Raw genomic sequence first — 24459 nt, forward strand, 5'->3', positions numbered from 1 at the left:
TTCTGGTACATGAAGTACTCCATAGAGAAGCAGCAGGAAACTGAAAATTAAAGAATCATAGTGCTGTTGGGAACAAAAGACAATGATTGATATGCAGTATTCAGTCGCTATTAGTGTAGATCAGGGTGAAAAAAATGGTGGGAATCTTTTTTCTTTTAGAATTCTCTCAATAAATTCTCGTAAAATATTAAATTACTGTCAAAGTGACACTATTTTTGTTTCCCAAGCTTGGAAAAAACAGTCTTTATATTCTCCATCATTTTTTTGAATTTCAGCATACAAAGGAACTTTCATCTCTATCTCCTCATCCCACTTTGTTCAGAATTTCCTTTCTACTCTCCGTAAAAGTGTTCCAAGACAGCAAAGATTCTCTGAAACAACACATAGCATGAAAACTTGGTGCAACTTTGCATTGGCCAAACAGGTATCACATACCAAAATGCCATATACTTTTCTGCATACATGGGGTTAAGAACAGTGAGACAATAACTAAAGGCATCACTTAAACTACTGGATGGTCTAATGACACAAAGAAAAGATGAGACAGTACCAAAGGGAGAAAATACAAAGGAAAAAGTTGAAGAAATGTTTTTTATTTTTATTTTTTTCAGACAGTAGGCTTCTCCATTCTGAAAAGGAAAAACATTTATCACTAAAGTAGGTGATTTCAGTGTCCCATGCTTCAGGCTCTCTCCAAACTGATTTGGCAAAGAGCTGTCTTAATGTAATGCTGCAAAATTTAACAAACTTGTAATACTTTTTGAAGTGCTTTGAGCACCTAATACTATGTATCAGATTCTGCTTTTACTATGCTGTAATAAGCAAGTTATACTATATTTTATGTAAACCATTTCAGAATAGACAACTTTATAAATTAATAATTCATCTCAACAGTAGTTATCTAGAACTGTTCCTGATCTGTATCCTGACATCCTTCCTAGGAAGACTGCCACAAAAATTTGGTGATAAAAGAAGACCCCTCACTCACATTCAAATGTTTTCTCAGAATTCACATTTTCACGTTTTATTTCATCTCATCTATACACATGCACAGCTGTTATTTTGCCTAGTAACACTTCATACAAAGTACTAAAGCTGTGCATGGCTGTCAACATCTTTAACACAACTTAAATTAGTTGCTTTAACCCCAGAAACATCTCTAGTTCATAGAATCATAGAATAGAATCATAGAATTGCTCAGGTTGGAAAAGACCTTCAAGATCATCAAGTCCAACCACAACCTAACCATACTACCCTAACAACCCACTGCTAAATCATGTCCCTGAGCACCACGTCCAAATGGTTTTTAAACACATTCAGGGGTGGTGACTCAACCACCTCCCTGGGGAGCCTGTTCCAGTGCTTAACAACCCTTTCTGTAAAGAAGTTTTTCCTGATATCCAACTTAAACCTCCCCTGGCACAACTTGTGGCCACTTCCCCTTGTCCTGTCACCTGTCACCAGTGAGAAGAGACCAGCCCTGCTCTCACTGCGATCACCTTTCAGGTATTTGAAGAGAGCAATGAGGTCTCCTCTCAGCCTCCTCTTCCCCAGACTAAACAGCCCCAGTTCCTTCAGTCTCTTCTCGTAGGGCATATTCTCCAAGCCCTTCACCAGCCTTGCTGCCCTTCTTTGGACCTGCTCCAGCATCTCAATTTCCTTTCTGTACTGAGGCCAGGGATGTCAGCAATGCAGCGCAAGAAATATCTTTGTGCAATGTATTTACACAGTCCTCTCATATCACATCAAATGAGTTCACATTTCAGGGCTCTGCTTTACCTTGTATAGTGTAGCAGGACAGAAGCTTCTTTTTTGACACAGATTATGTGAATGCCTACTGACTCTCAGTTCTGCAAGCAGGGTCACAATAGCTCCCTACTTCTCTGTTGTTTCCCTTCCTGGTCAACACATGCCAGCTCACCACTCCCCAGCAATGTCATATATGCTAGCATTTGGCAAGGATGTTCACGTAAGGGCTGGGAAAAAGCAGTAACCTAGCTGTGTTACTTTTCCCTGTCTCAATCTCTCAAAGATGCAGTTCACATTCTTCATGAAACTGGAGCTGAAAAGACTAATGTCACTGCACTGTTTGGTCCAGTTATTCTCTTTTTATACAAATTATTAATTATATGTCACACAGTGGCATATAATATAATGAATTGTGGCCCACAGAAGAGATGGAGTCACTCTCCCTGGAAGCATTCAAGAAACATGTAGATGTGGCACTGAGAGACACGGCTTTGTGGGCACAGTGGGGATGGGTTAACAGTTTGACTAGATGATCTTAGTAGTTTTTTCCAACCTTAATGATTCCATGACACTGGAGATTGTTATTTTTTCCATCGGTAAACCATTCTTACTCTACCAATTATTTTTTTTAATTACAGATGTCTATTCTAGAAGCTATATTCTTTTTTGTAAAGTTTGAGGTTAACTGAACAACACATAAGAAACAGAGAAACATACTTTATTTTAAACAGTCTCTGTTTTAATGTAAGACCTCAAAAAATTCTACAAATTCCAAGACAGTTTTATGAGAAACAGTACTACTGAATATTATTGATCATTTTGTAGATTCCTTCCATCCCAAACACGGTGAGACTGAAGGAAAAGCAGCAAAATTTTTCCTTGTCTCCTATCTCTTTAATCTGACCCAGTGGACACACAATATTATTGTCTATATTAAGAAAAATCAGCAACAATAGGAAAACAAAGCTGATTATAAAGACAAAAAACATACATCACAGTGACATGCTGGGTTTTTTTCCCACCGCAGTAGTGGGGAGTTGGGGAAATGGGACATAAAAGAGAACAGGGCTGGCACATACGGTTGTCTTAAATACACAATTCTGTAATTAAGTTAGAATGACTCACTAATCTTCGCAGAATTGCATGGTCTTTAGAAGAAATGCCATTAAACACCACGATCAAATTTTGAAAGACCATTAAAACTAAAAGCAATGTTGCAACTATTAAAATTAATGCAGCCAAATGCATCAAATTTTTCTAGAACTCAGTAAAAAAAAAAAAAATTGATGACATAAAAAGAACTTTAAAAATCTAAGATATTCTGTTGTATTTATCTCATTGAAGCTAGAAAGCTGACATGAAGATTGTTGTGTATTTGTGTGTTTGTGTAACACTAGCTTTAAGATTCAAACAGTTTAGGTGATAAAACACTATATAACAACTAAAAAGATTTTGCACAATTTTCATTTTGCAATGTCTTTCTTAAAAATATACTTGTGATCCTGCAGCTTCTCAGATAATCACCAGGAACATCTAGTTAACGCAGTCAGATTTCTCAGTTTATCTGTCAGAAACAGCGCCATTAAGTTTATTTGGTGTAAATACCGCAAGGCTGACTTTCTTAGCTGCCTTCAGCATTAAGCAACTTTGAAATCTGCCTACACCACTTCTTCAGAAAAGTTTAGTTCATTATTTTCAGCCACTTGACTAATCACTTTTGTATCAAATCACATTCAACCTGTCAAAGACCACGTGGTTGACTGAAGACCTTAGTGACACACAACCTACTATAAAATCTGCTGCCTAGGACTCAAGTTTGGAAAACAGCAGAAGTCTCAATCACACATATTAAATACACAAAGCAACATCTTCCTAACTTAAACATATTTACTAAAGGAAATAGCATTCAAAGCATTGTTCTGTCTTAAAGCAGAGTAAATCTGAGCTGCAACTTGACTTGCATGATTCATTTCTGCTTCACAGTACCATAATTCTGAGACAAATAATTCAAAAGAAATTGTGCTTAAAAATACAAATTAATTAGACAGTAAACTTTTGAGCTTGCATGCATCTCATTATCAGACTATTAAGTGAAAGCACAAAACAATAGCTCTTTGGAAGTATTCCCAGATGAACATTTATACTGACAGAACTACTTGAAAAGCCAATTAAAATAAAAACTCATGAGTTGTACTTTGCTGCAGTCTGTGATCTTCACTCCAGTTTAGACAACTAAGTGGCAGAGAAGACATTTTACAATTGCTGAGCACAGGCTGCTGAGACTCCCCAAGTCAGGGCTTCCTCTGTGCAAGCAGCCAGTGACTGAGAAGTTTAAAACATATAAACTCACACTGACACACACACGTGAGCCACTAGGACTGCAACATGTTGAATAATGCTAAAATCTAAATTATAAACTCATGTCATTTGTGTAAAGGTTGCACAAAGTGTAATTTCCTCTATTTGAAAGCTTTATGAAAATATTTTACACTTTTGAAGTCAATACAGTTTAAGAACAGGGCATCTGAGCAGCTCTGAAGATAAGAGAGAATAGAATTGGAAAAGAAAAAAAGAAATGAGTTTTACCACCTCCTTCACTACTATGAGCAGAAAAGACTTCTCAGCTCTCCTTTTACATCGCTTTAGAACTACAGACCTTGCTGTACTAGTAGACAGCTATTGGGTTTAGTAGCTTAAAGAAGAAATTAAGGAGGTGATACAACTTCTTCCTGTCCCAAAAGGGAAGTGCTTTCTGAAAACAGGCGTACTTGATAAAAATTTGTTTTGCTATTCTGTTGCAACTTCTTTGCTTACTGGAATTAACTTCGTTCCTAATTTTCAGCAAAATCTCTGTGTCAAGTACAGCATTGCAGGGGACAGAGTGCACACTGCAACTCCTACTGACAACAAACGAAAGCACTGGCTCCCTGTCAGCACAGAAAAAACCTTACTGTACGCTGTACAGATCTTCCAAGGAAATTTCAATTCAGCTTTTTGAAAGATTTGTCAAATGTTAAGCAAGCCATTTTAAACCCAAAGAAAGGCAGAAGTGAGAGCACAGATGACTGTACACAATACAGTTCTCAATTTAAAATTCATTGACAAGTCTACTCACATACTTCAAGAGCACTACTATACTAAATCTATAACTGCAACACAATGATCATGAGGTGCACAAAGTAGCAGAAATCAGTATCAAATTCTTGTCACTGAATCCTGTGTGTATTTGTTGCCACCATTAAAGTTTCGCCTCTGATATACATAGCTAATAGATTACGAAGCACCACTGACTTCTTGTTATCAGTGCAGTACAAGGTTAATTCCATCACCCTCCTCTCACATAATGAAAGAAAATGATAACAAAACAGCTATTTTTTAGGATGTTTAATTTAAATTTAAAATAGCACACTGGCAGAAAGAATTTGTAAATCCTACGATAATCCCTTAAGAGGTATTTAAAACACCTAGATACAATCTGCTTAGGTCACATGCTAAGCAAGATTCAGAAGACTGACCTACTGGATTTTTATGAAACATAAATGCATACATTAATATTCAGATCACAGACTGATACCCTCAAGAACAGCCCCCAAAATCTTAAAAATGTTTAGAATATAAGAAGATACTAACATGTCTTTTTTGAAGAAACAGTTAATTTGATGAGAATAGTAATACCAGACAAGAGTGTATTCTTCTGTCATTACGTTTTGACTCAAGGAAAACAAAGCATGTAGGGTCTTCTAGGCAAGGAAACTGTGGTAATAAATGCAACGCGTATCGAGATTTCTGACCACAGCGTACACTGAGATTGAAGAAGCTGTGGCACAGTAAACAGGAGTAGACTGGAACAGTTCGGTAAGTTTTTCCAAACTAATCTGTTTTGATTTGCTATATTATGAAAATTCATATTTCATATGGAAATATCAAAATATGGCTGAATTGTAGACGGAATATTAATATATACATTGTTTCAATCTCAGTGAATACTTAATTGTTTTTGTTCTGGGTGAATGTAGGGTTAAACTTGAGGGACAATATGAAGAGATTAAACCCCAACAGTTTTTATTTACATTTTTGAAGAACACTGTAAAGTACCAGTACTCAATACTCAAAAGTCAGTATCTGCAAGCACATGCTGCTCTTGAACTTTGTTGCAATATTATTGCTAGTAAAAATTCTTGATAATTTAAAAATACAGTCAGAAAGAAGAAGAGCAGACTCCTAAAGCTCCTTAAATATTTCCTTAATTATAATAAAATGCCGTAATCTGCAAACTAGGGTGTCTGCTGCATATTCTGCAGGTCACTAGGTTGCCAATTACATTAGCTACACAGTGAAATCCACAACACTTTCGGCTAATCTCCCCTTTGAAAGGTTCATAAGAACATACGCCAGAAATCAAAGGTAGAATACAAGACTATTTTCTAGATTTCTAATGTTCCAAGTGGCCCACTGTAAATAAACAAATCAATAGATAAAACAAACAAAAAACCAACAAAGAACAAAATAACCATCATCGCATCTTTAACACTGATTAATTCTCAAGTGAAATATTTTGAACCAATATATACACAAGCAAAATCTAATTCTTACCAGAAAAGACAAACTACATGCAGGAAACTTCTAAACTGGAATGAATATAACCTAATTAGGCCAACTCTGAAGAAAGCAGTTAGCTTGGAAAGAAATTCAAATAGTAAGGAGGGAGGACAAGAAACTGCTGATTTCCAGAGCTACACAGCTACGGAAATAGCAGGAAAAGATACAAAGGGCAGGATGTCTTTTCAAAATAGTTTGTGCACACTAATTTCACTGAGTAATCCAGAAGAAAGACAAAGTCAAAAAAGCTCTAAAACATACCCCAGTTTTACTCTTAAACTTCCATAGAAGCTAAACTCAATGCTGTTAGTATTTCATATTAACACATACCTGTTCTGATATCTGATTATTTAATACTCCAGAAACCAGACCATTAACTTGCAACTACATTATGTAGTAGATCAAAAGAAAAATGCAAGCAGATTGGAGCTCACGTCTATGGAAATTTATTTTTTCATCAGCACGTACTATTTTAACAGACATAGAGAGTCTGCTTACACGAGGTACAGCTACCAACCACAGGATTCTGTCCCTGAACAGCAATTCCATACAAATCAAAGGCGTAATCATTAAGCAGAGCCTTTCATTCCTGAAGTTTAAGCCAGTGTAATTTGTGATAAGGATAAGTAAGGTGCTGCAAACAGCACCTTCACCAATAAAATGAATTCATGCATGACATACAGCCTGCTGTCCTTTAACTGGAACGTGCAACGTAGTATTTGTAACATCAAGAGAATCCTCTCCATCGCAAATTAAATTCCAAGGATACTGATTTCCAGCACTCTCCTGAAATTCTGCAAATAGCTCTGAAACCAATAACAACCATTTGTGCCCTGCCCCCTCAGTCCTGGATGCCCATTACAAGCCAGCGCTTAACATCCAAGATTTCAGGAATGCAGGCATCCGTAGTCTGCAGAACATTACCTTGCTTCCGATTGAGGTTTTCTGTTTTTCATCAGAAAAGAAAGCCAAGGAATGTTATCTACAATCTCCCAAAGAACATTAACATACCTACCTCATCTTAAACTCAAATTTTAAAACACTGACAACCAGGGACAAAATCTCAACTCAGAAACAGAACTTCATAATTCTCTGATTCATTCATTGCTAATACATTAGTAATGCAACAGAACAGCTCCTTCCACTCACTCACAGTCATATGCCAAAGCACTCTTCTCATCACAGGTACCAGCATGTAACTTTCAGAACAATTATCATATAGTTTCACAGACACAATTTTAATTTTTAACTCGATTTTATTTCCAATATAAAAAGCAAATGTCAAAAGATAATCAGTAGCCGCAGCAGTTATGACTTTCCTAGCATCACTAATCTTTCTTTCTCCAGCAACGTGGCACTTTTTGGCAACGTTCCTACAGGCAGGCTTTTTGCTAAATGGAGTGTGTCTATTGAGCTTGGTTTGCTCTTACCTGAGGAGGAAGCAACACTCTCTCCCTCCCCTCATTAGAAGAAAAAGGCAGGTGGGAGGGCAGAGCTGGCCAGCTGCCATGCCCAATGACGTCCCAGAGGCATGCCCAAGGGAAAGCTTCTCTCAGACTCTCAATAGTCAGCTGACAGAGAAGTTTGAGCAAGTAGGGCTGGGGTTAACTGGCAGACAGCAGACTCTACTGGAAGAAGAGTTCCATGAGAGCTAGCATATCAGAAGATGCAGATTTGGGACAGAAAACCCTGATGCTTTCCACAGACTTCTGATCTGGTGAAAGGAACAGAAGTCTTCCATTCTGTGATCTGCTTCCTCTAGGCTGGATTTACATTAATTGGCATGACAATATTCAACTCCATCTGCCAAAAAAACACCCCACTGAGCCCACTCACAAGGTGCTGCACCAGTTTCAGCAGGACACAGGCACGAGAGATTCATTTTTAAGAAGAGTCATTTTCTGCCAAAGCAATTATTCTGATGGCACATGGTATCAGATCAGGCCCACATGTTTCAGTAGGCGACACACTGCTCCAAGATCCACGATTTCTTGTTATCCTATTGATCATAAACTCATATAAAAAGTTATTAATTGCTTTAAAATGTCTTGCTGAAGAATAACAGGGACATTTAAAAGCCAGTAACTGGTACTGGCTGAGTGCAAGAAATCTGTCCTCACTTAACTTCAAGTTCTCATATCACAGCTGCTCTCCTCACTGTCTTTCTTTGTACTGTTACAGCTTGTCAGTTTTCAAGCAACCAAACCCATCTCTACCTTTCAAAAGAAAAATTACTTGCTTTTCAAACCTTTATTCTAGTTGTAATATACACTTAGTCAGGTATTTGCAAAGCAAGATGAAGAAAGTAAGATTCAACACTGAAAGGAAATCATGTAATTAATTCTCTGAAATTCAAACTTTCATTTTTCTGTTTAATTAAACATGAGTTAAGTTGCACAGTGCCAGCTTCCAATTCATAAAGCTATTTTAGAAGCATTTTACAAACAGAAGAGAAAGAGTCCTCTTCTCCAAGTACTTGTGTAGTAACTACTCAGGGGAACAATAAGAAAAAGCTGAAGCAGAAAAGACATCCAAGTATTCTTAAATAGCAGATCCACACACTTTTAAGAGAAGTCATTTCCGTGACAGCTTATCATTTATTTACACTTACCACTGAGGGTAGCCCTAATGAACCGCAAACAGCAAAATTATTACAGGACAGTGAGGGCAGGATCATGTAAGGACTCAACTACAAATGCAAAACTGGATAAAACTCCAAAAGGACATGACAGGTTTGTTCTAGCATCACAAAGCGAAAATACTAGTCCATTACATAATAGGGAAGCTCCTTTCATGGAAAGCTCATTAGCGTGTTTGTTTTTGTTTCCCCTAAAGATATCTTTTTGGATTTCTCCAAAAATAACAGTTGGGATCAGATCAGGCTAGCAATGTGAATCAGAATACAGAAAGAATACTGAGATTAATTTGAGTCATTCAACTAAGCAGAGCCCACAGAAACCCACAGAACACAAAGAAGTGGCACAAACAACATCCAAAGAGCGAGCTCCCAGCTATATGAGTTTATATCACTCAAAAAAACACTACGTGAGATCAGTACAGTATAGCTTACTAAATGACAGTACTCTTAAGAACAGTGTCTACATTGACAAGTAGTGCGGGCGAATAGGACCAGAGCAAACAAGTGCTGCTGAGAAGCTGACATCCATGCTATTTACATTTCATGGGAGTATCAATAGTTTCTTGTTTTGTTCGTTTGTTTTACAGTTAATGCTATCTCTATTCCCAGCTCGTGGATTAAATGTTTATTTGCACCCTGACAACATTAGAGAGGTTGCTGGTGCATGCCTTCCAATTTAGTTTTATCCAAAGGGAATGCAGTTCACCTGTTCAGAGGGCTACGCAAAGTGAAACACAGCAAAGTGTGGAAATAACAGCTTAGTTCATTTCAGAAGTGCACATCTGAACTGATGCATTAATGTGAAGGCACGCCGAGATAACCATTCAGGTATAGCCAAAAGTTGGAAGATATGCTGGGATACTAGGCTAAGAAACTTGAAAAATTAAAACAATTATTTAACATGGGAAATTAAAAGATACTTGCAAGTAAGAAAGTTCTCATGGTGTTGGAAAATAAGACACACAGGAAGAGATGAATACTTCTGCACGTAAGAAGGAGTGACTCCCAAAATAATGGGAAAACTGCAGAAGAGAAACTGAGGATTAATTTAACCAGCAATCAAAATATAAATAGAAAGGTAACAGAGGAACATTAAAAAAAAACAGACAGCACCTGGAAAAAAATAGCAGGAATGTTTTACATAGGAAGAAAACAGTATATACTCTTCTGCTGTAGGCACTGGTGAATCACAGAATGATTTGGGTTGGAAGGGACCTTAAAGACGATGTAGTTCCAATCCCTTGCCGTAGGCAGGAATGCCTCCCACAGGATCAGAGTGCCCAGGGCCCCAAACAACCTGGCCTTGAGCACCTCTAGGGATGAGGCACCCACAGCTCCTCTGGGCAGCCTGCGCAAAGGTCTCATCACCCTCACTGTGAATAATTTATTCCGTAAATCTCATCTACATTTACTCTGTTTTAAGTTTAAAGCCATTACCCAGGTCTGCCCTGTCTCTTCTCCAGGCTGAACAGCCCCAACCCTCTCAGCTTCTCTTCACGGGAGAGGTGCCCTAGCCTTCTGACCATTTTCAAAGGCTCAGCAAGAATACTCTGCCGAGCCTAGGCATCATATTTAATTAAATATGCCCAGGTAGTAGAAAAAATCCAAGTTCTGATATAAAGTTGGCGTAAGACTGGGAAGACATGATTTATAGGTTAGACAGACCTGGTTTTGTTTAGACCAAGGTAAAGGATAACAGAAATATTCTTGTGTGTTAAAACAAAAATTTGCTTTGCATCCACCAAGGATGATTAAAAATAAAATAAGAACATAAAAATCAGAGGCTTAACTTGCAGCAAAGATATACACTATTTACTAGGATATATAGTGATAGCATGAGATTCATATTAGCACAGAAGCAGGTAACCTCTCACAACACTTAGCCAACAGTCCACAAAGTTTTCTTCATTACACAAATTAGGAATATATAAGTGAAACTTACAAGGAATGCTGTAGTTACAGTTGGATCTCAAAGCAAAGACAGACTGGATGAGCTGTTAAGTCCCTTCTGGGTCTATATTTCTATCATTTTATGTTTTCTGTCACCAAAATATATTAGTGACATTTTACTTACATATTATGTTAATTTTATATTTGTAATATTAATTGCCTTTCAAAATTATGTATTTCAAAAATGTTTGCATATTTATCAGATGCTACTATTTATTAATGAGAGATTACGCTTAGAAAAAATCATCTGATTTTACTCCGAGAATGCAGTTTATATCATTTAGGAAGTTTCGCTTATGCACTTAAAGTGAATAGGCAGCAAGTAAGGTTTCATTGTACTCTCCATTTCCAAGTACCACCAGTATTCAGTTTGAGATTTATAGTTACCAAAACCCCTTTCCTAAATCTTTTGTCAATATCTTTTGTCAGTGTCTGTAGTTAAAGACTTCTGGGCTTCCCAGTTTCTTTATCAAGGTGAAACCTAGGTCAAGAAGTTAAAATATGATTATCAATGAATCTCTAAATACAGAAAGACTACTAAAGGGCCAGTTGGCATTTAAAAATGATGAAAGTCAATACCGTTCTTTGGCATCAGCACCAGCTGGTGTTGCTAAGCTACTGCTGCTGCCCAGACAGTTACACACACCACTAGGTTAATTCATGCAGGCCAGTCTGAAGACAGAAGGGGAAAAAAAAACAAACAAAAAAAACATTCATCATGCATTTTTATACCAGTAAAACTGAAATCTCACCATCTGAGCCTATGAAGGGCAATACAGTCTGTGTCCATGATTAAACAATATAGAAATGAAAAGAAAATAGAGTTCCTTTTAGAGTTGTTACTTAAACTTGCTCTGTTAATTTACATTTGTTTGGTTTTGCTGCAATGTAATTATAATGTTGATATTTAGTGCTATCTCCATTTTTTTCCCCACCTTCAATGAATGACTTAGACTTTTGTCAAATAAGTACTTTAATAAGAACAAGGAGATTCTGCCTTTGTGGACCAACTGCGGCTAGCAACTGGAAAAAAAAAACAGTGAAGAACTTTCTGGGCAATTAGATTAAAGCCTATGAAAAGAACGTATATTTGTGTGCAATATACGTTACTTACATGCAATCACTGTTTAAAAACTGTCTTCTCAGTTTCTGGCAGCTTCTATGATATTATTCTAGCAGTCACTGATCCCACTTGTTATTTGCAGCTTCCAAATGTAAGCCTGCATTCACTCTTTATAAAGTCGCCTAGCTAGCCCACATAGCACCATTATACTGCTTAACAAAGGAAACAGTTTAAACCTTGGAAAAGAGTGCCAAATATCATAGTAATCACAAGCATCTCCTCTACAGTGCTTTCTCTCTAGCTTTAATTTATTTTTATTTAGAACATCTTTGTGTCCTTAAACTTAGCAGTGTGTGTCACCTGAAAGTCATCCTTTTATCTCTGTTGATGAAAAAGGAGACAGTTCTATTGGTAGAAGACGATTCTGACATCCAAATAATCAAATCCTTCTTGTCATTGCCCACCGTTAGCATAAACATCATGACCACAATGGTTTTTTGCCTTCACCATATAACTAAGCTAGGATCATTATTAAGATGAATCACAACTTCAATGTTTTTGGTGAAGTTTTTTTTGCTGTTGGCTGTGGTGGTGTGTGTTAAACGTACAGCTGATTGAAAAACTGCACAAAAAGTATTTAACCACTGACTGCTATCAAGTAGTCAAGAGTTACTGCGTAAAATTCTGTAGAGACTTTTCTTTGATCAACATTTTCAGTAAAGGAGCTATACGATGAAAAAGAGCAGAGAGGATCAGAGGTCTACAGAAAAGGACAGAAAGATTGCAGTTGTTTAATTTATCAATAGAAAGAGACACACAGTAGCTGCCTTCAAATATATCAAAGGTTGCTGTGAAGTAGTAAACCATTTTCAAATGACCACTGACAACTGGAGAAGAAATAGTGGTTTTCAGAACAGGCATGGATAAACAACGGAACGAGAATATAAAAACAAAAACAAAACAAAACAAAAACAAACAAACAAAAAAAAAAACCAGAAAAACCCTGTCAAGACTGGTCAGAACATACCTGATCCTAATTTGAGAAAGAGTAACAGACTAGATCAAAAGTCAACAATCAAAGGGAAAGATACCAAAGATGATCTTGAATGGCATATGTATAGGCCAAGAGCTAGGAACTCAGGCAACCTGAGAAAAGCAGCAGTGCATTGCTCCTTGCTTTTTAACACAAGAACTGAGAGCTGCTACCTTCACAGGTAGGAAAGTTACTGCCAAAAAATGTAATGGTTTTACCCAACCAAAAATAAGCATTTTCTAGCTTCCAGTAAACTTTTTTTCTCCTGAAAAACTAAATTTGTAGAGAAAAATACCATGAGCATTCCATTCTTAAAAGATCAGCTGCCAACTTACATAGTTCTATTTTGTTCTGACATCACGTTTTAAAAATTTCCACGACAAAAAAAGGCTATGCAGAAACTATTTTTAAGTTTAAGAAGGTTACTTCTACATATTCATAATTCCGAAGCATAACAGATTGCAAAGCTATACATCTACTAATGCTACTATTATAATCCTAGATTTTGAACTATAATATTCCTTGAATTATCTATTAATACTTTCCCTAAAGCCTTGCTGGGTCACTAAAGCAAAAACTGATCTCAGGGTCACTGAAGGAAATCATTTCACTGTCTCTTCAACATTTTAAAAAAGACACGGACTAGACTAAAAGTTCTCAGATCTCAGGCAAAGAAGGTCAAAAACTCATCCCTACTATGATTATTACAGTTCCCTCATCACATCTGTACAACCTTGTTATCCAATGGTACAGATTATTTATAGCTTACTAAAATAACAGATCATCGCTTGTCAGATGTTGAAACACAGAAGGAACAGATAGCACATTTCTTGGAAAGTACTTCTGGGCCTGAGGAGGTGTGAATCCTGTCTGAGAACACACTGTTTGCTTACCCTCATCTTCCCACTCCTGAGGCACTTCAAATGGCAGCTGAGGGAGCAAACATTTTTCCCAGGTAAGTAATATCAGTCTTCTTTAGCAGACAGCAACTATGCTGATTTTTGCACTATACATACATTGGATTACTTTGTATCGAACTTATGAAAAGGCTGATGCCTGCTTCTGAGAAATCCAGTAAGCCACACTTGACACAACCGTAACTTCAGTTTCTAAAACAGCTGCATGAGTTAGCTTTTTTCACGCTAGAGACACCACCTTTTCTAATATACAAGCCTACTTTTTCCTTTTTCAGCCTATTGCTTGGTAATTTAGTTAGAAAAGAATAGAGTCTTTTTTTGCAAATCCGTTTGTGAAATCAGCGCTTCACTTTCTATCTTCTTCAGGCTGACCTCAATCAAAAACAAACAAACAGACCAACCTCTATTTTTAATCCAACCAAGGCATCATTATAGGTATTTATACGAACCTCTCATTTCCACAAGTGTCTTCTGATTTATATAATCATTGTGCATTAGTGTTAAGCTGCAGGCTCCTCATGGACATTTAACAATTATAATTACAGTGACAGCTGAATTTTCTGCTTCCAGAAAGCAGAACACTTCACAAAGCATCATTAAGTATAAGATTTTTATATCCTGTTCACCTTTAGCACTTTCTGTGGCATATGATGTTAGGCAGAACTTCACATCCATCTGCTCTGTTTCTTACCGTAGGACTGCCTGTAAAGAACAAGTCAATGGCTAACATACAAAATCCCTCCGGTAGCTCTGAAATAATTCAAAGGAAGTAAGATGCCTGATTGAACATCTGCTTTTTAACAAGACTCACTTTTGCAGCAGCTAGTGCCTTTGTGAAATCGCTGCTTGCATTTTTCACCACTTTCATCAGATGTCTGCTTGCTTTAAGAATTAACTCACCAGCAGAACGAATGACACAGGTCACAGCTTCAGCTTTATCCGAAATACACACTCCTCCCATTGCTTCAGTCCATATTCTTAAAACTCCAGACGAAGCTCTTATACTGAAGGCAAAGGAGGCGTATCTTTGACGTCGTATAGATAACATACTGAATGAAGCAAGATACTAGAAGTATTTCCAGACCTCCCTGAATTAGGGAAATATAACTTAAAATTCTGGTTCAAATTTCTCAACAGGCTCATTTTTCAGAATTTGGTCCATTATGGCAATTTAATAAAGAATTCAATTTGGCATCAGATTATTTTCCTTGATTACAGCAGGGTAGGTGCAAAAAATGTATTGTGTATGGACTCTCATACAGTTCCTAAAGATACCTAACGATGAACAAAGTGAATAAATACAAATCAAGGTCATCCTTATTTTCCAGACTCAATCACATGTAGTCTTATTTATAGATGAGAAAATCTCATACTTCACAGACCTAACTTGTTTCACTGATGTTACTATATATCATAACAGCTATGATGGGGGAAAAAATATTCGAAGCACCCAAAAAAACAACAAAACCCCACCACCCCCCAACAAAATATCGTCACCTGCAGAAATACTGAAGATTGAAAAGTAACTGCCGCTCTTAGACTGACTCCTGTTTTGCCCGTTACTTCTTACCTTTCCTGATTTTCACAATCAGGTAACTAACCAGACAATGCTAGATAATTACCTGTGTACTTTTGGAACCAAAACAGCTGAACCGGAGAAATGTCGAATTAACCCCAAATAATTCACACAGTTGGAAACTGTCAAGTGGAAGGACATCTGAAGTGTGTCCAGTGCTGAATACGGGTTCCATAAGCAAAAATGTACTGCTTTTGAGGAAGGTTCAATGTCAGAAAACAGAAAATGTTTTTTCTCCCTCATACTTTCCTTCCAATTGCTTTGGATTCACAAACCAATGAAGGATATGACTGAACATTATAGGCAACCGTCATCTAGAACTGATGGGTGTTGTCACCAGGAACTTATTTTCCTAATGGTTGGATTGGCATTTTCACTTTCAGACACTTCCTTCACAGTAAGTTAGATTAAGGAAGATAAGCACACAGTGCTGGTTAAGGAAGATGAGTACATGATCTCAGGGAGGCTTCAAAATGCCATTCTGATGTTGGTTTTACCCACCATCTGTACAACTTTTTACTGTTTGTACTGTCATTACTGCTTTTCCAGTAAAGGTTCCTTTCCATCCAAAGGATACATACTATGTACTAACAGAAATTATTCTGTCAAATCACAGCGTGAGTTTTTTAAAAGCTCAAAGGGAAAACTGCATTGACTATTTATACTACTTAGGTAGCTAAGAACGTATTTAGTGAATAAACATCAACTTCAGAAATAGATGCTAATGCTTTAGTATCATTGCTAGTCATTTCATATGGTAATGGCATTTCACAGGAACCTGGAATACTGTCTGATGATGGATCCTTCATGAGGAAGGAGAAAAAATGTTAAGGAGAATAAAGGAAGTAATTTTTAAATGGCTTCCTAAATGCTATCGCCCTAGATTAACCCGTTATACAAATTATAATAAGGCAAGAGATGCGTCTTTCAAGAGCTCTTTAAAAAGGCTAACATCTCTTTTTCTACCAGAACAAGCAATGAGGGATCAGGTATATGCAGGACTTAGGGCCATACATTAAATCTGTCTCCTACCTCCCACAGCAACCGCACTAACATCCCTCTGAAAGGACAGCCATTGCTGATACAATTTCTACCTCATGCATAATAGGCAACATGGAAAAGATGCCAACGTTTTAACTGCTCTGCACAGTGTTATCAAGCAAAGGAAGGCACCAGCCATCCCACCCGCCCTCCCTGTGCACACAGCAGGCTGTGGTGGCAGTGTCACAGACGGGTCACACACTGCATGATGCAGCTCTCACAGATTCCTGTGAGAGCCGACACAGTGATGATGTGGACTCAAGGATACGAGCTTTTTATTTTATGCACATTTGCTTCATTTTTATTGTACTTTCTGGCCTGCTTGCTCTGTTTTCAAAATGTTATCTTAAGCATGAAAATTACTTATACCCTTCAAATGTATTTAAATAACATACAATCCCTAAAACAACTATTTTCAAGTATCCTTTAGAGCCAAATATTTGTGGCTAAAGCCCTGATAAAATACTCTTTTTTGACACCCCTTTTTGCTCTTTACATTTAATGAAAATGTATTTTGCAGGAATGGTCTATCAATTAAAAACTACTGTAAAACCAAAAATTCAAACCTGACACATCTCGAGTTAATGTGGCTCTGTCAGAAAGTAACCGTAAAGGCAGGAGCAGAAAGGCATCCATCTGACTCAAGAGAGGCTGATTTTTTCCTGATTCTTATCGTTTATAAGAGAGACAACAACCTTTCAGAAACTGAACGTGTACTTAGCTGCCAGTGTTTCTGTATAGGAGGAATCTGCCACTTTTCACCCAGGATCTCATACTTTCATTAGGAGTTCTCAAAATCTGTTTTTGACTTGAAGATAACAAACATCAAAACCGAAGCACTAAAACGGAACCCCGTCGCAGGGAAACGTGGGAGATGCTAAGGCAGCAGCTTGGCATCGGCACCACCTGGGGCTATGCAGCAGAGACTCAGCTCCCCTCACACCAACACAACCATGGGACTACAGCCTTTGCCTCCTTCACCTCTCACATTCCAAAAACACTACGTTCCTAGCTCCACAGAAATGCTGCAACATTTAATCTCATTTTTCACAACATTATAATCTCATTTTTCACATATTTTCAAAAGGTTTTGGAATTGTCTCTTGGAAAAAATAACATTTGTTTGAACCACAGCAACTGTCAATATTTAATAAAACCACTTTCTACCAGCGTTAGTCTCAGAACAGCATAGCAGGCCGCGTGCTGGCCAGGTGTTCACGGCGCTAGTTTAAAGGGCGCGGCTTTGGAAGTCCTTGATGATTTTTACAGAGTCAGAAACTGAAAACCTCCTATTTTAGTATTGCTCATTAACAAATGCTCGTGTTGCTACAACAGAAGAAAACCATTCAGTTTAACTTTTCTGCTACAGCTGCAATCAGTGGAATGCATGATAGGGAGATAATTACCTGCTTTTATTATTGATAAGTAACACTGTCCATTAGCTCCTTATTATGAATGCCAAAGCAATACCTCTAGCTTTGATTTTTTTTTTTAACTAGAAAGTAGCCTTCCTTTTTATAAGAGGCCAAGTATCTCACAAAATCTTTTAAAAAGCTGCATTCCCCAATTTTCACGTAAGTAAAATCAAGCTGCTTCTGTGAAGAGTGAATGTAAAAGTGACATTGAAGTTACAAGTTCATTACCCCTCAGCATCTCTGAAATGCATTCAGCTTAGAAGCTCCTGTTCTTATCTTGCCAACAATGAAGGCTTATCTGAAGCCCTCACACTAAGCCATCCTCTTTTCTGCTACAAACAGCAGCAGCAAAAAAAAAAAAAAAATCTCCTAAGTAAATTATGTCCTCACATTAATGTAATTTTGCTGACACAGGCTCCTGATAGGTGACTGGATTACCAGAACCGCACAATAAGGATATTACTTGCTTGTTCTGCAAAACATATTACTCACAATGATGGCATTTAGAAAGGATGAAAGTTCATATTCAAAACGAAAGGCAAGCTTGCAAAGTCACCTGCTTGTATTGTACAAACCAGACACATGGTACATGTAAGTTTAAGCTTGTAACGCAGTTCCAACTGTTGTTTTGCCCACAGACGGGGTCAGCACAAAGACACCGAGTTAAAGAAGTGAGTTTATCTTAACTTACATTTAAAGCAATACAATAATTAATAAAATAATGCAGCAAGAATGAAACAAAGTGAAACGACACAGCAAGAATAAAACAGAACACGGTAACACACCTCATCAGTACTACACAAGAGGAACTGTAGTGATTAAGAAAGATGCATCACCAATTGCCCAACTACAGCACCACCACCCAGATGCGCACTCGCCTGGAAGCCCCGGCTGCAGCGAGGATTTGGAGAACCCTTCCTGGCCACTGCAGTCCTGCACAATGCGTCCACCCACAGGTGAGGTCTCCAACTTCACTGCAAGACGGTCCAGCTTTTATATTGCTGAATAAACAAATTTACGTAACTTCAAGGGAGGAAACATCTAGTTTCATCCTCCTTTTTGGATTCCACCTCAAGCCTGGCCAGGGCTCACTACTGTTCAGGCCTTACTACTTCAGCTATCTGTGTTTAAATCAAGCTGTCATAAAGACCAGAACTGTACAAGTTACCATTCCGTTTGTCTCCTCTCAACAAAAACATACCCAACAAAAAAAAAACCAACCCAAGCACTTACACTGGAGAAGTTTCTCATTTTTTCCCCGCATACAACGATAAAAAACAAGTATGTATTTGTTAGAGTACTGTAAAATTATTCCTTTTTTTAAGAATCACAGTCTGTCTAACAACAACGTCTCATTACAAGCAGTGGTGTACTAATTCAGAAGTGTTTCTAACTTACTGCCACTGAGTTCTGCAACTTATCACACTTTATAAACTCTAAACCTCACCCAAAGGAGAGACAGTCAGCCCCATGTCTACATGCAAGTACCATTCGCACACTCAGAACAAGTTTAACCCCTTGTTGCATGGTATTCTAATGCCAACAACTTCCATTTTTTTTGTTTGTTTTTAAGAAGTATGCCATTTTTGTACAGACTTAATTTTGGAAAACGGGAGTTTTGGGAGAGGGAGAAAGGAGGGGGAGGGGAAAAATCCATTTCACAATATCGTAAATTTTGGAGAGTAAACAAAAGATCTCTACACACAACTCACTGAATTTATATCTAACCACACTGCACGCAAATAATGGCGACTGTGAAAATGGCTACAATAGAGTTTTTAAAATAGAATTATACCAATAGATTACATACACAAATGGCCAATGACAGCTGATCAGAAAAGCTTAAGCAACTGCGTCACTAAAGTTACGTTGGAGGAATTACTCTGTATTTTTTAAGTATTGTAAAATAAATTCACAATAATTCTACATCCCCCAGAACCACGTACTATGTACTGGTTTCATTTATTATTATCTGAACACATGCACCCATTTAAGCAGCGGTAATGCAGGAGACTATTTGCCAGCATAAGACTTCCACAAAGCTGTTAATGCCTTTCAGGACAGCAGGGTTACGGTTCCATGCAACCACTACACAGCCTGTATGTATTCCTACGAACCAAGAACATCCACATACAGAAGACTCCTGTTTCAGTGAAGATCACTTCACCCTGTATGCCAAGTGCTAGATTGTAAGCACACAGCAGAGCAGCTGTACATCTACAGTAAATTAACCATAAGTGTACTTTTGAGGAGAAACTCCTAACTGCTCTTAGTTACCGGGCTGCGGTTAGCGGTACACTAATGCCTTGGATCACATAACCTCTGTTCTTCCAGATGAAACTAAATTAAAGGTGGGCTAGGTGTTAATTGGCTCTCAGGCTGTAGCACCACTTCAGAGATACTCAGAAGTAACACCAGGTCCCAGCTGGCTCTTCCACTCTGCAGACTTGCACGGCAGCACTGGGGCAGGTGCAGCCAGCACAGGGAAGTACCAGGAATCCCTTCTATCTGGCAGTATTTAGGAGGAAGTGCATGTCCTCCAGCTAACAGTTTGCAGACTGATTACACAGGTTGTAGCTGAAGCAGCAAGGAGTAAATGGAACACTGCAGTTTTGTTTGCAAAAGAATGTCTCTTAAGAGAGCATCCACACTATACAACTAATTCAAACAAGCTCTAGTTCGGTAGTGAGGCTTAATACCTACAGCAATCAGACTGCGTCTCCTAAGCTCTTACAGCACATCTTTTGGTCTCATTTTATCCCCAGTAAAAAAAGTTTGTATGCTCTCAGAATTATCCACAATGGAAACAATGAGCAGGAGCATGTACGCGAACTAAAGCACTGACAGACACATCTACAAATTACCAAAAATGACAATGATAAACTTTATTGGGGAGAGGACTAAATTTCAAACAACACGACTGAGTACTTATAAAGGAATTACAAACATGCTGGTTTTACAAATCCATGTTGCAGCCTTTGGTTATAGGAGACTGATTCCGTGACTTGGGGGGACTTACTCTGGGGTCAGTTTTAACCTTAAGAAATCGCGTGCACAGAAGTTGTGATGCCCTAAATGTGTAAATAGTTCAGTTACAAATTCCCTAGCAGTCACATCTGCAGGCTATTCCTTTAAAGCAGTACAGCTATTCCTGTGGAACAGAGGGAATGTAAGGGTGTATTCTGCTTCCAGGAGAGGATTTTTATACAAATAAACCACCAAAATTGTTATACATTGTTTCAGGCAGCTCACAGCTTATGCAGTCCCATGATCTCTTCTGTCCTTTGATTCCAAAAGGCACAGGAATTAGCAGAAAAATTAACTGAGAAAGAACAGCTAATTAAGCATAATAACTCACAACTCATTCCTTCAACACGCTGCAGCATACAACTAAAACAGAGGTGCAGCAAGTTCAGCAGCTACTAATGAATGGATTGTTGACCTTGGAAATTCCCACTTCAACTAAGGTACTTATCTACTCCAAAGTCCTGTACTGCTCCACACAGGCAGCCCTAAGTTCCAGGACAGGACCTACTGTGGCTTCTGCAAATGTTCGTACATTTCCAGGGTAAAACAGTAACTGGAAAGGAAAGCCAGAATTCACTAGGCACCTAAAAGTCTTTTAGAAAAAGGTCTGTATAACACTATTATCCTGAAAGTTCTTTAGGACTCAGTGTAGTTAAAAAAAAAAAAAAAAAAAGTGCTTTATTTTTACCTTATTTCTGGATACTGAGAGAAAAGCGTTTAGGAGAAAAGCATGCTCCCCTCTTATTCTTTGATAATTTATTCTATAAGGTAGAATTTTACATTAAAAAGTAAGCCTTTAATTTGGGAAAGAAAGTATACCTGCCCCATTCTAACAGTGTAAGAGAATAAGGCAAGTGAGGCTTTCCAGCAAACAACCTTGCAATCCTTCCCCTTACTTTTTATGGCTTCTACTAGTTCATAATACACGCATCCATAAATCATGTCTGTCTTCTCCATTATCTACGCCGAGCAAGTAGCAATCAAGAAATCAAATCAGAAAGCATACCTCTCTATGGTGTATCAAGTAAAGAGAGGAAAGTAGAAGGCATCAAAAATCAGAAGAGAAACCACGTATCTTACAGCATATTGACAACCCCCAAAAGCCTCACAGACATTACAGGGATCAAGGGGAAAAAAGCACCACTGAGAAGGCTGTGCTTGCTGGAACACAGTATCAGCTGTGTACACTGCTGTTTGGTCTGTCGAGATAAGGAACGAGATCTGCCTCAGTGGCGTTGTTTTATTAGCACATTAATAAGTGAGCAGTCAGATCCTTGATTTAAAATTCACACCTCATCACAATGAATGCTGGCAGATCAGCTTGCAAGGGTTACAACTCAAAGGACGTGGCTATTACAAAATCAAGGCTACTCACATAAACTGATGTTTCCTCTCAAGATTACAGAACATCCTGGAGAAATCAAAAGAAATATCTGAACAATTAACCCAAAGCACTCTTCTGCTTTGAAGGACCAGGAGAAGTTATTGAGCAATGTGCTGCATATGAACAGCATATGAACAGGTGGTTTTGAAACTGCACCACTTCTGCCACACGCTTAAAAGTGATGAACCCGCACCATTCACCTAACGGTTCTGGTTTCTAACAAGCACCTTAGAAACAGAAAGCTCGCCGGGCTGTTAGAAGAGCTCAAAAGAACCCGAAACCAATCGGGCGTTGCATTACACGAGGTGCACCTTCACCAACAGCGCACAGATCGTTTCCAGCGCCCTCAGGAACCTCAGTTTCTCTGCAAGCGCTGCGCACGGCAGGAACTTTCACGGAGCCTCTCATGCCCACGTGACGCTGGTACACACGGGCAAACCTCTGCCAGTATAGACTGAGGGGACAGAAGCGGAGAAGCGCACCGAGATTTACTATCGCCGTTTAACTGAGGCCAACCAGATGCTAGCACAGCCAAGCCGGCAGGACCGCCCGCAGCTCCTCGGGGCGGCCGCAGTGCCCCGGCGCCACGGGCCCTGCCCGCTGCCCGTGCCCGCCGCTTACCTCGCTCACCTCATCGCCTCCGGCGCAGCGCGGCTCAGCGAGCAGCCGGCAGCACGCCGCGCCTCAGGGCCGGCACCGAGACCCCCGGGCGCGGCAGCCGCGTCACGGCCGCGCAGCGCTCGTGCGAGGCACAATTCGTGACCGAACTTCCACGCGGCGCTGCCGGAGAGCGACGAACGGCCGCCGAACCCCCGCACGGCGGGGGAGCGGCCCTCACGCGGTTCGGAAGGGAGCCCCGCGCCAGCCCCACACCTGGCCGCGCCGCGCCGCGCCCGGCCCCGCTCCCGCCCGCAGCGCTGAGGCGGCTCGCGGCACGCGCCCGCAGCGACCGTTAGGAGCGTTTAACGGCCGCGCGGCGCGTGCCGGCACCCCCCAACCCCCCGCCCTGCCGCGCGCCCCCCGCTCACCGAGAAGCCGGCCCAGAAGGGACACGAGTGGCGGACGCGGGCCGAGGTGGTGAGCGCCAGAGCGGCGAAGCTGACGGCCACGATGAGGCAGCCCAGCAACATCTGAGTGACCCCCAGCGCCAGCATAGCCCGCGAGCGGGCGCGGTGCTCGCGCAGGCGGGACAGGCTGCGAGACAGCGCCGCGGGGCTCAGCGAGCGCGCCCCGCCGGGGGGCCGCGCCGCCCCAGCGCCCGGCGGCATCCTCCGGCGGGGCCTCCCAACGGCCCCCCCGCCCCGCGGGCAGCCGACGGCCGCGCCTCATGGAGCAGGCGCTGCCCGGGGCGCCCCGCGCGGCCGCGGCCGGCGGGTGGGGACGGCGCCGCCGCCTCCTCCTCCTCTCCCGGCGATAGAGCGGGGGCGGCCCCGGCGAGCGAGACGCACGCCTGGGGAGCCGGAGCCGCGCTCTCCGGCCCGCGCCCCTCCCGCGGAGAGAGGCGGGCGGGCGGCGAAGGGGGAGGGCTGCTGGCGGCCAATGGCGGTGGAGGCAAGAGGAGGGAGCGGCGGCGGTGCGAGGCCCGGCCCCGGAGCGCTCCGGGGGGCAGAGGCAGGCCCCGCGCCGCTGCGCGCAGCGCCTAAAGCGTGTTTAAAAGGTCTTTGCGTAAGGGAGAGCCCAGGTATTACCTCCTGCCAGCAAACGAAGGCCTAGACCTGAAATCAAGCCGAGATCATTGCGCTATTTCCCAGTACAGTGGAGGTACTCAAACGCCACTGTAGCACATACATGGGTTAATTGGGAAGAGGTGGGCTACAGGCAGTAGTATAGGCATTTATTTATTTATTAGAAGGCAAAAGCCTGCCTGTACCTGAGGCTTATATCTTCATTCACAAGCTCCTTGTGTTTTCAAGAGCTCTTCTTTGCATAGGGTATATTGGTTCCTCAGGAGGTAGTTAAATCAGCACTTGATCCACAAAACCAGCAAGGAGAGCAGCTGACAGTGGTGTCAATCCCAGCGTGGCTGGATGTAGCCCCAGCACATGTGCAAGTAATGTTTTAATCAGT

The 24459-nt window shown here is 40.3% G+C and overlaps 1 protein-coding gene across 9 annotated transcripts in view; it reads right to left on the bottom strand.

Moving 5' to 3' along the window:
- Positions 1–23675, bottom strand: part of FAM189A1 (family with sequence similarity 189 member A1) — a 216849-nt gene extending 193174 nt beyond the window's left edge. For all 9 annotated transcript variants that reach the window (XR_002441859.1, XR_002441857.1, XR_002441854.1 and 6 more), the window contains exon 1: positions 23421–23675. Coding sequence is in view for 1 of the 9 variants with exons in the window: in XM_021407593.1 (XP_021263268.1) it covers positions 23421–23660 (240 nt within the window). In the remaining 8 variants the exon portion in view is untranslated. The remainder of the gene's footprint in view (positions 1–23420) is intronic.

This window comes from Numida meleagris, chromosome 9, assembly GCF_002078875.1.
Source record: "Numida meleagris isolate 19003 breed g44 Domestic line chromosome 9, NumMel1.0, whole genome shotgun sequence".
In the NCBI taxonomy this organism is placed as follows: domain Eukaryota; kingdom Metazoa; phylum Chordata; class Aves; order Galliformes; family Numididae; genus Numida; species Numida meleagris.